General features: G+C 40.4%; 1 protein-coding gene across 1 annotated transcript in view; it reads right to left on the bottom strand.

Annotated features, from left to right (window-relative positions):
- Positions 1–9,353, bottom strand: part of RORB (RAR related orphan receptor B) — a 59,681-nt gene extending 50,328 nt beyond the window's left edge. Inside the window, exons 1-2 of the mRNA XM_065406253.1 lie at positions 9,270–9,353; positions 3,577–3,718 (exon numbers count right to left, since the gene is read on the bottom strand). Coding sequence (XP_065262325.1) covers positions 3,577–3,589 — 13 coding nt within the window. The 5' untranslated portion in view covers positions 3,590–3,718; positions 9,270–9,353. The remainder of the gene's footprint in view (positions 1–3,576; positions 3,719–9,269) is intronic.
- Positions 9,354–12,906: the final 3,553 nt, after the last annotated feature.

Here is a 12,906-nt window from a genome sequence, read left to right as displayed (position 1 = left end):
ATATGCTCTGATTCAAGCACAAGTTATTACGCTTGATGCAAGAATTACTGGCTGAAAGTCTATGGCCTTCTAGGAGGCCATAGACAGGAGGTCAGTCTAGATGATATTAATGGTCCTTTCTGGCCTTAAAATCTATTAAATATTTTCAGGTAGATCTGGGAAACCTCAGCCCAGAGATGGTAAATAAGCTTTTAGAACAAATGAGGTCACTCAGTTGGGAGAATATCTAGGGGGATCAAGGATGGGGCTCTGAGGGATATCAATACAGAGCACAAGAGAGGGACACCAGGACATTCCTTTTTGGGAATATAATTATAGAATGGCTATTAGCCAAGATGAACAGGGATGGTGCCCCTAGCCTCTGTTTGCCAGAAGCTAGGAATGAGCAACAGGGGACTGATCACTTGATGATTACCTGTTCTGTTCATTTCCTCTCCTCTGAAGCACCTGGCATTGGCAACTGTTGGAAGACAGGATACTGGGGAAGGTAGACCATTGGTCTGACCCAGTATGGCCGTCCTTAATGAAGCATCAAATAGTCCTTTCATGTGGTATGAGAACAAGTGTTTTCTAAAGTCGCTGAATTACTTTAGATCCTTCTACATATTGTGCTAAATTCAGAGACAACATAAATGACTGCCAAAGATGGGCCTGATTCTCATTTACACTAGGGCCACTTTATGCTTCTATTTATACACACTTTCAGGCCCCTTTACGATAGTCAGATCCTATAAGTCTGTGTGAATGTAAGTGTAACTTGCATGCTGAGGGAGCAGAAAGCTGTGCAAAAAGAGAGGAAAACACCAAAGAAAGCAGGGTGCAAGAAGGTATATCAGATAACAGCCTCATCAGTTTCTCACTCCCTTTTAGGGATTGCTTTCCCTGCTATGGCCCTGCCTTTCCATCCCCATAGCACGTAAATTATACCACTTTACACCATCATTTGCATTACCTATGGATCCTGCCCATCATGCACTTCTCGCTCTTATTTTAACCACACCAGATGAGAGCAGGGAGGGCCAATCCACAACGACTTTATGTTGAAAAATGCAACTACATATTTTCTTTAATTTTAGGGCCTCAGTAATAGAAACAAACACCCACTGTTTATGCTCATTATATTTTCATTAATTGGACTCTCCAGCTGCTGTCAATTAGCATCCTGCCTCTGCATGATAGAAATGAGTCTGTTATTAGACTGAGAGTTAAAATTCACATATGATTTCTTTGTAACAACGAAAAAAATCAATAAAGGCAAGACGGTTTATGTGAGTGTTTATACTCATAGAGCAGTGGCTCCCAAACTGGAGTTCGTGAACCCCTGGGGGTTCATGAAGTGTTACAGGGGGTTCTTGGGAAAAAATTCCCTAATGGAGGACAGAGCTGTCCATAGGGACCCCGGGCAGCACGGGGCAAGCAGCCTGGTGCTTCTAGACTTCCAAGAGCTAAGCAGCTCAAAGCAAGCATATCGATCACACTGAGGAGATTTAAACTTCAAAACTCCTTATAAGAAATGGAAAGGGAGGTGGATTTTTTTTTTGCTGTTTTTAAAATAAATAAGCAGCTAGTATTGTTTTTAAAATTATTATGAAGAACTAGTTTGAGCTTTGTTGTAACGTGCGTTGTTTGCCTGGACTGCTCAAGACCTGAATGCTTGTGTAGGAGGAACTCTTTGAGTTGGCTTCTTAAATACCTTTATGCTGTTTCACATCTGATACTCTTTGATGAAACATAGGAGCCTTGTCTTATAACAAGCTTATTCAAAGTGATACAAGCTACGAAAGTGAGATCTTGGAAGAGTGTTGCCGTTTTCATAATGTAATAAAAATACTGTAATGATAAATAATAATTAATAATAAATAGTGTGTAATAAGCATGTCATAAAAACACATTTTATATTTCCAAGATCACTTCTTTTTATAATTTATACTCAGGTAAAGGAGAAAATCCCTAGAAATATTCATTTTTAGGAGGGGGTTCGTGAGACTTAACATTTTAGTGAAAGGGTATTGTTTAAAAGTGTTTAACAGGTTGTTAAAGTTTGGGAACCACTGTCATAGAGGTTAGAGGAAGGCAGCACTGGGAGATGAAACCCTCTGTTCATCTACACCAATGAAAACTCAGGGCCACTGAGAAACTCTGCTTTACAGGTGAGGGACAGAGCACTAGCAGCCAAATACAAAAGTCCCTGTGATACCTTAAAGCCCTCAACTGCAGTCAGGAGATACCACTTTTACGAGGAGACTATATGCTGATTAACTGCTGAAAGAGTACAGCTTTAATCTTCTTTGGGCAGAAATGAGAGGCTAAGAACCCGGTATGCTGCACACTAGATACCAAGCTGAATTCACTTAATGGTGAGATTGTAGAACCCTTACGCATGTTGGATAGAACTTTACAGTGTGAACTGTCTCATTGTACCTATGGAGTAGAGTACTACTCAAAGTGAGTAAGAGTATTGCAATCTGACCTTAAACTAATTTAAAACCTCTGAACCATATAATGAACATAATTTCTCTGGTGATCTACAAAGCTCAGGGAAATTTAAAATAAATTCAAATGGCACATATTTATAACTCCCCAAGACAATTTTTTTGCCACTATACAGATATAGATAACCAAATTAAGATAAATGCCTACAAAATAGGAGACATTTTTGTTTTCTTTTTGGTGATTTTAAAACTTCAGTATGGATTTGGGTGCAATCCAAATTAACAGTAGTAGCTAGGGTTGGAATAATGCAGACAGACTTTGCTCAAGCTTTCTTGCACAGCTCTGCCATTGCACCTCAATGTTAACCTGCAACACAACTCTTATTCTAGTCCCAGGCAATTTTTATTCTCAATTTGTCAATCATGCTGACTTGTGTCGCAGTTTGGGAAGTGGATAAGAGGACTAACAGTAAGGACTAAGAAGAGACCACCAGCACTAAAATATATAGTTTGCTCTGTACAGCCTCACCCTGAAGTGTCAACTGGATACAATAATCTTCTTCATTTTTTGTTTTAAGCAGTTGTGTAGCTCTCTTGTTCACTGCTAAACAGTAGAAGGTTGCACCAAGTCGTTCCTTTGTAATGTAATGTAATTTTTATTGAAGTGCTTTCAGATCCTTTAGCATAAAAATTGCTCTAAGCGTGCATATTTCCTTTTTAACTGTATATTTTATTTATTATACTGTCTCAGGCCCTCAAACATTTTTAAGCATGGGGAGTCTTAATACATCAATATTTAATATTATTAATATAAAATGTTATGATCTGATCCAGCATATGAAGCCCTCTCTACGAGGGGAGGACCTTTTTGCTTTTAATCAGAATGCCACATTTCTCTTTATAACATTTTGTTTTAATCTAATGTTGCTTTCTATTTTGCTATTCCCCCACCCCCATGAAAAAATGCTCCTAAGTTTAAGGGAATGGCAAAGATCTATGTTAACTGTGAACGTGTTATGGAGCAGTTAGGTTTTCTTCTTTCTTTCCAGAAATCTGACGGGGGGGGGGAGGGGGTTAAGTAGTCAGCAGCAATGAAGAACAGTTTCAAAGGGTTTATCTATGAAGCAGGAAGCTAACTCCTTACCATCTCTAGACATTCCTAGGGCAAGACACTTCTGCAGTCGGCAGTGTTGGCAACGATTTCTGTTGGTTCTGTCAATTAAACAGTTTCTCTGCCTGGGGCATGAGTAAGAGGCATTGTTCTGCTGACTCCTCCTAAAGAAACCCTAGAGAGAGCGTGAAAGAGAGAGAGAGAATTACTATATAGATAGATAGATAGATATAGTGGCATGTCACTGCAATAAACTCTAATTCAGTGAAATTTTTTTTATGATACAACTTTGTAAATGCTTTAGCCATAAATAGTGAAATAAAATCATGTTCTCTCCTGATCTGAAAAACCTGTGCATTACTCTGTAAAATATAATATGAGGGTAACAAACAGGATAAAGTGATAAAATAGTGTACATCCTCAATATACAATAAACACTGAACTTCATCAAATGCTCAGGGAGACGCTCACCAATATTTCTAAAAAAGCAACTTATTGCCATTTGCTCCGAATACTTTTTTTTGTTAAAGAAAAGGTACTGGTAATGTCTAAGACTGACAATTTTTTTATTCACTGGCTACATGTGGTATCAGAAGTTGTAATATACTGTGTGATTCCCTAGGTTAACCTGGAGAAGCTTGAACTGATTTGGAGGGACCAGATACTCCACAAGAGAGAGGTAATTCAAATTGAGGCATCTACAAGAGCCCTAGGATTTAATGACCTTACGAGCTAAAGCGCAAAGGAAAAAGAAACACTTTTAAACAATACCACCCTCCTCCAGGAAAAAAAATCATGACATTTCATATGTAAAAGAAATACACCTCTACCCCGATATAACGCAACCCGATATAACACGAATTCAGATATAACGCGGTAAAGCAGTGCTCCTGGGGGGGCGGGGCTGCACACTCCGGCGGATTAAAGCAAGTTCGATATAACGCGGTTTCACCTATAATGCGGTAAGATTTTTTGGCTCCCGAGGACAGCATTATATCGGGGTAGAGGTGTATATTATTGTCAGGTAAATACAGAAAGTTAAAAATCCCAGTTTAGCTAGGGAATAGGCTAAAAAGTTTTAAAACTTTTAGTTACCCAGTCTCAGTAGGTTTTTTTGAGTGTTATTCTGGCCAGTTGTTTGGATTTGTGACTGGGATCAAAAGTACTAGAACCCGAGAGCATGTCCTTACTTAGTCATAGCTGCTGAGAATGGCACCATCAGGCAGCATTAGGGCAGAAGTGACAAGAAATGCCAGAGATGTCAAGAGGAATGGAGCCAGGAAGGGGAGATGAGAGAAGTAAAGCTACACTTGATGTTCTTCTCTCTTCTACAGAACAACGCAAGGTAAAGAGCACAGGAGGAGCAGGGAGCCCAGAGAGGGGGAAGAGAAACAAAGGAGAGAAGTTCATTGGAGAACCTAGCAGCTTTAGAAACAGGCAACTGCACACTTACACAGTGAGAAAGAGATGGAGGGGGAGTCTAGCAACTGCAGGAAGCCATGAAGGCAGATAGAAGGTAAAAAGTGCAGTTAGCATCTGTAGGTGGAAGACAGAGTAAGTAAGGTTTGACACTGGTAGCAGTGGCAGTGAGGTGGTTGAGTGTTGCTAGGATGGTTTGTAGACTAAACCTGAACTGAATCAGCAAGCTAGGGCTGGCTTCATTCAACAGCTAGTCCAGTATTGTTTCAGTACAGAACTATGGATGACAGCAGCAAATCATGACAATAATAATAGCTGTGGAGTCTGGAGAAATAATGGTGAAGAAACAATGTAATTGGATTGTACATGACTGTATTCACTCAGTAAGGACAATATTTGAAGCTTCACTCAAGTCCTAGCGCACTGAACGATGGCCAGAGGTGTCACTAGCACTGGACAACAGGTACTGAGTTTGAGTACAGATACTGACATTCCCGGTCCATGAAGTGAAGTTTAAAAGTCCCATTTCATCTACCCTGCATTGGTTGTGTTAGTGGTTATAACCTATTTAAAATTTAATTTAAGATGTAAGTTTTGTATCTTTGGGAATGCAGTTGTCCTTTAGGGAAAGTACCAATGAAAAATTGTAGAGCACTTATCTGATCCTGACCGATAAAGAATTTACTGAAGCCATGGCTTTGGGATTAATTTAAGGCCATTTTAGCGCTAATTATGAGACATTTCTTATGTATTTGCCATACTTTATTAGAAATTTCCTTTTTGGCATAAAAAGGGTTTTCTGCTTTAAATTTAAGCAATTCCAGTGTGAATAGGGAATTGAATGAATGGATTAATCAGATCAGGTCAATCTTATTTTTAAAGGTAACAGTTAAAAAAATTATTTTTTTTAGAATTGTAACTATTACATAGTCTAGAGTATCATATTTTCGTGCTACATAGCTTTTCATAGTGAAGACTGTGCGGCTTATTTTCTATCATACAGGAATTTACACAGTCATTCTTTGTTCCTATTAGAATATCATGGGTCATATTCAAATTTTGACTTGGTATAATTTATTTTTTCCCTTCCCTCCTCAGATCTAAATGTTTTCTTGGAATATATAATATTTTATATCCTTTTTTTGAATGGCTACATTTATTGGGGAGAACAATTGCTCTTTTGGGTAGAAGAATTGCACTGACCTAGTGCATAGAGTAGAAGAGCTAAAAACAAGTTTCTTGGCTCTTTTCCTAACTCTGACATTGAATCACTTTGTGATGTTGGGCAAGTCACTTAACCTTTCTCTATCTCAGTTTCCCAGTCTGTAAAACAGGTATAGTAATATGTTCCATACCTCAAAGAACTAGGCTGCAGTTTTAACCACTTCCCACAATGGTGGAGAGACAGGTGGAATGAGACACTTTTGAGAGCCCCAGAGACATTGAGGTAGGCACAAGGGGTGAAATCCAGGCCTCAATTAAGTCAGTGGGAAAATTCCCAGAAGATACCAAATTCCTGAAGATACCCAGGCATGCTGCAGGATATGACAGTGCTATTTGCTACACCCTTTAACAAGGTGCAATGAGGACTGATAGATCAGATATAGAGTGATCGCTTTGTGAAAAGTGTTCACACACAGGTGACAGGGTGTTTTTGTCATTTATCATTTTCCTGTATGAGTTCATTTGAGAGAGTAGTGACTATCTAGTTTCACCCAGATAGTTTTTATTGGGGCATTTAGTGCACTCGATGAGTAAAGATGTGTTGTGGTGGGTGTTGATCACTGATCGCAGTGGAGATATGGCTGCAGGTTTTGCATCTGTTGTTCTGTCTGGTTCTGGTGCCGTTCTGAGTAGCTGTGTCCTGGTCTGTGGGGAGCTTACTTCTGATGATGAGCTTGGATTGAGGGGTTGTTTAAAGGCCAGAAGTGGGTGTTAACCAAACAATCACTCTATGGGCTTGTCTTCACGTACAGCACTGCAGCTGCACTACTGTAGTGCTTAAGGGTATGTCTTCACTACCGTGGCTGTGTAGTCGTGGTACCAGGGCTGGGAGAGAGCTCTCCCAGTGTTGTAAAAAACCCACCACCACGAGGGGAGTAGCCCCCAGCGCTGGTGCACAGTCCATACTGCCACTTTACAGTGCTGAAACATGCATCGCTCGGGGGAGGGTGTTTTTTCACACCCCTGAGCAAGAAAGTTTCAGCACTGTAAAGTGGCAGTGTAGACGAGGCCTTAGTGAAAACACTACTATGCTGATGGGAGAGCTTCTCCCATCAGTGTAGTCAATCCACCTTCCCAAGAGGCGGTAGCTCTCTCATTAACATAGCACTGTCTACAGGAGGGAAGAGGGGTTAGGATTTTGCACACCCCTCAGCGAGGTAGTTATACTGGTTATACTAACTATACTGATATAGGTCTATAGTGTAGATGTGGCCTATATCTGACCTCTCAGTCCTCATTCTCAAAGGAAACATTTTGAGCCCAGATGCTTAAATTCATAACTCTGCTAGACACTAAAAATCATGGATTGAACAGAGACACTGGATTTATGGCTTATTACAACAATCTGTTACTCTCTATCCACCTGTTTTTGTCCTATGACTGCAGAGGTGTTAATGGGACACTTTACCTTGAATGGTCCCTTAGAATATGTGCTAACTACTGATGTTAAACAATCTGTTCCAACTTGCATTTTGCTGTGATGCTGGGGTGCCTTTCCCAGACCTGAAGAGCTCTGTGTGGCTCAAAAGCTTGTCTCTCTCACCAACAGAAGTTGGTCCAGTAAAAGATATTACCTCACTCACCTTGTCTCTCTAATATCCTGGGACCAGCACAGCTACAACTAGACTGCATACATCTTTCTTCATGACAGTCTCATGAAACAGGATTAGACTAATTGATCTGCTACTTTGAAACTGGCACAAAAACAAAAGGGTTACAACTGTGTTAAGTGGTAGAGGAGCTTCTTATCTCAATATACACATAGAACTAAGAGGCATTGTCTCCTCTTGAGGCACACACAAGGGCTACCATTAACACTAATCACATCCAGAGGAGACTTTATTCCTTACTGCTTTATGTAGACTGGTTACAGAGACAAGAAGCTCTTTTTCTGCTTAAAAGCATTTTTCTTTATTATTATTTTTGTGCCAATTTTAAAGTATCAGATCGATTAGACTAATCCTGTTCTGTGTGATCATCATAAAAAGAAGCCTATTTCCGGTCCAGTATCACAATAAAACTGTGTCACAATGGGGGATGGCTCATTTACAATTGTTAAAGTTTCTGAAAGACAAGGTCTGATTTTGGACAATATATCACTTCTCAATTTACTGGCATTAAATCAAACTTTATTTTTGGGATGTGATAAATCCAATGTTTTGAATTTTTCAGATGCCTTCAATGTTATAAAATGCTAAATACAAACCTGGGGAGCAAGATATTTCACACTACACACATGTAGATGTGTATGTGCACCCACAAAATGTACAAGTGCATGTTTCTATCTATAAAATGACCAGCAGGTGCTAATCAGAGTCTTTGCATCTTTGCACCTTCAAGAACTGCAAACACGAAGATTTGCCTTTGCAAAATTCTCGGGTGCTGTGAGTGCCAAAATAGCCCCTTATACATAAGTTAGCCACAGGGACTGCTTTAACATATGGCAGCCTCCCCACAGGTGCTGATGGCAGGTGCTGCAGCAGCCCTAAATCACAGGAGCACTATGGGCATTCTCTCTTCTACCCCAACCTGCTCCTTTCCATCCCTGGGGTATGCCAAGCCTACAAGGAGGGACAATGCAGTGCCATTTACACTCTTACTGAGCTGGGGGAATTTCTCGCTGGGCAATTGCAATTTCTTTATGTCCCCTTGAGAGCATAGAGGCTCTCTATGAGTGGGGCCAAAATCAGTCCCATATCTCTTAAAACTGTGCATTATGACACTTAAATTAACTTTGACATTTCACACATATCGTAAATGAAACAAGAGAACAAAACTAGTCCTCAGGTTCATTCGGGGTGGAGCAATTCTAACATACTGTAACCAGCATCTGTATCACCATTTATGCTGCATCACATATTACTAATTCAAAGCCTCAAACAAGGAGCTATTTCCAAATATCATTTGACTGTTGAATAAGGAAGACAACAAGTAAAATTAGACACGGAACACCTGTGTATCAGCAGCAGGCATTACAGCCTTTGGCACGCCTTGTTTGAAAGGGTGTCAGAGTGTGTTGTTAAGTACACAGAAGCCTGAGGCAAATGCAGATGCCAATGACAGTGCTGTATAAAGTCTCATACCTTGCAGCCTTCACATGTGATGACTCCATAGTGTATTCCAGAGGACTTATCTCCACAAATTTTGCATGGTATCACTTCAATTTGTGCTGAAAAAGAGAAAAGGGTTATTTTTGGTTTATAATGCCGTTCGTTTCTTTTCTGCCCTAACTACTGATCATAGATGTTAGAGCTGGTCAGACACCTAACTCTCTGCAAGTGTAAAATTGTTCTTTGTGATATTTTATGATTTTTAGTGCTCTGTTCACTCCAGTTCTAATTGATTCACATGATGGGGCTTCCACCATTTCCCTGAAGAGAATGTTTCACAATCTAATAGATCTCATGATAAGAAAGCTTTCCCTGACATTTGCCGTAAGTTTTTTTTTTTGTTTTTTTTTTAATTTCATCCCCTAGCTCTACCTATTGGATCACTCTAAACAATTACCTTCTTTGGTGTTTACAGCCTTCAAATACTGCTAGCCAGTAATCTTGTCCTCCATCATATCCTCACTCTTCATTTTGCTGAGGCAGAATTGCCATATATGATTTGATGCTCTTTCTATTAAGCTCCCCCGGGCTCTTCCCTCTCACCCCCATCATGGCTCATTGTACTTGTACACTTGATATGATGCAGTTCATGTGATGTTCTTTCATGTCCTCTGATTTGTGGTTTGCTGACATACATCAAAAGATACTAGCAACATCTGTAAATATCTGCAAAGTTCTGCCTCCAAGGAATTGCTTAAACCAGTGATTTATTTGCAGATATACCTCACCTCCTGCAGTCAAAGCCATTTATTTACTGGCTCTAAATTAGAGATGAGCAAGAGCTATAGATCCAGATCCTAACATCTCCAGTATCTGGCCTTTGCTTTGGCTAACTACAGAATTAGCGGCTCGCTGCAAGATTCAGAACTGCACGTAGATTCAGATTTACCCAGAATTGGAAGGTGTTTGCTTTTGGTTCAGGCCCTTCTACAACCTAAATATTCAATCACTTCTTAACCTGAAAATATATTTTCCTCTCTCTACATATCATTTTCTTTTTTCCATCTTATCATTTCCTATATTCGAGACAGAGTATTTGCCTCATTCTCCAACTTTGAATCCTTTGCATGACTTCTCCTGTTTATACTGCGTGGTCACATCTGCTTACTAATATGTAGGGACAGATTGTGCTTGGCTCTGGGCAGGTGCACTGGGGAAAGGGAGCAAGAGCCAGGCATAATTGTAGCCCTTGCACTTTGTGGGCCAGATCCTCAGCTGGTACAAATTGGTATAGCTCTAATGAAGTCAGTGGAGCTGTGGATGTGACCTCCTGAGCAAAATACTGCTTCCTTCTAACTCCCTGATGGGGCATATGCCTCCCCAAAGGGAGTGGGGAAGGCACATACCCACCTCCCACCACAAAGATGCATCTGTCAGTCCTGTCACCGAAGGCTGGCTGGATGCAGAGGGGGAGCATGCTGTATCCTAAGGAGTAGTGCAGTATGCACTCCCCAGAGCTCTAGGAGGGATTGTGGGTCAGTGCCTTCAAGGCACAATCTGGTTTTTAGTAAGTAACAAGTGTGCACATACAGTGAGCAATGATGGGGGTGAAGGGGAAACGGAAGAGCCCAGAGGGAACCTAAGATGCATTCCCTTAAAAGTCATGCTTTCACTTGGAGGTACCACAAATGCTGGAGCGTACACTTAGCTGTAGAGGATGAAAAAATCATTTTCAAACTACTGCACACACACTCGTACACAGGTGTTCATACTATGGATGGTGTTGGAAAAACAGTAAAGTGCTCTGGCTTTATAATCTAGTACCAAACTGTATCTGTCATCATTGTTCCCAGGTAAGAGAACAGAGACTCATTACAATCATCTTTATAACTCCCTTTATAGCTTGACTAAAATCAGATGAGTACCTGGAAGGGGTTGTCCCTACAACCCCTTGGAATGTGCTGTGTGTCTCTCACTACTAAATCATTGTTTATGGTAGTTAAGAATTCATTTTTTAAACAACTCAGTTTAATTTCCAGGCACAGTGGAGTGCACAATTGCCTCCCACGCTCAAGTGGCCTGCAAAGAAAGCCAGTCATAATCGTGGCCCCTTCTTTCAGGGAGGTGAAGTGAATATTCCTTTAATGCATCCGCAGAGGTGAACAGTGTCCCAAAGAGGGCAGGAAGGAGATAGGAAGGAACATACATGGATGGTGAAACTTCCACACCCACTGTGCACTCTAAGGCATTTGGGGAAGGACACAGTAGCTCTTGGGACACAATAGCTCTCTAGCTTCCCTAGTGCAAGACTGGGTGATAAAAGCATGATCTACACATACACCGTTGCATACACTTGTGAACTCCAGTCCACTAAAGACAAATTTTCAAATGGGTTTTCACTCACACAAATCTCCTACACTCATTTATATTTCTGTGCAATTGCCCATCTAACAACCTAGCACACAAGACAGCATCTGCAAGAAGAAATAATTACCCCCCCCCCAACTAAACAATAAAGTAAAGTAGTTCTGCTATGCTATTTCATTACTGTATTGTTTCAAAAATGTGGCGGATTTATGGTTAACCTATCACATATTTTAATTATTAGTTTGAGTTGAATATAATTTTTTGTTCATATATTTTAGGCAGAGATGGGCTAGAACCAAATCCCTTAATGCAAGGGCCTATGAACTCTGGGAAAGGTCAGATATACTGTACATTTTGTTCCTCAGGCCACCCTTGACTTTAGCTTGCCTTAGGTTATGCCTTCACTGCATAAAAGATGGTAGTGGGGTTTTACAGCAGGGTAATTAATAGGCATTAGCTATTATGCTGTAAAATCCTTGTGGAGACACCTAGCTACCTTCTGCAGTTTTAGTGTGAGGTAGCTAGGTGAGGTCAACAGTATACCCCACCTGTGGCTGACCTTGCCCAGTTCATCTCACAGTAAAACTGCAGTTCTTTACCGCCACAAGACTATGCACTGGGAAAGCTAAAACACCCTAATTATGCCACGGTAAAAACACACCCTTTTTGGCAGTGAAGACAAAGCCTGAGAATGATTCCTAGGTGCTGCCAGTTGAGAGACTGAGTTTCAAGTAATTGTAGATCCCTAGGGTGAGAACCATGCAGAGGGAGAAAGCTTAATCTTTGGAAGGATGGACTGTTTTGGGTTGTCAGACCTCAAGGGATAGATGTAGGTCTCAGGCAGAAGCTAAAGTCTGGAATATGGGGAAATCCTCAAAACTCAGTAAGTCAAGATGTGGGAGGCAACAAGTGAAAATAGTGGAATAATAATAAAAAAAATAGATTTTAAAAAATAGTTTAAACACATTTACTATTTATTACTTTATTCCTGTGATAGGAACAAGGGCATAAGGCTTGATTCTGCAAACACTTACTGCATTGAGTGTCATACTTGTTACTGTGAAGAGTCAATAATACTACACCCAGTAAGGGACTACTCATCGTCATAAGTATTGTGCTCAGTTATAAGTGTTTGTGGATTGGGTCCCTAAATGCTGAAGCTATGGATTTCAATTATTATGGAACAAATACAGTAGGCTCATCCGCAATTCAGAATCAATCTAATCATTTTATAAGTTAGTAGTAATAAATATTAGAGAGACAAGGTGGGTGAGGTAATAACTTTTATTGGACCAACTTCTGT

The sequence above is a fragment of the Emys orbicularis genome, chromosome 6 (assembly GCF_028017835.1).
Source record: "Emys orbicularis isolate rEmyOrb1 chromosome 6, rEmyOrb1.hap1, whole genome shotgun sequence".
NCBI classification, from domain to species: domain Eukaryota; kingdom Metazoa; phylum Chordata; order Testudines; family Emydidae; genus Emys; species Emys orbicularis.
Note: the sequence above shows the minus strand (reverse complement) of the source record. Positions and strands in the feature narration are given on the sequence as shown.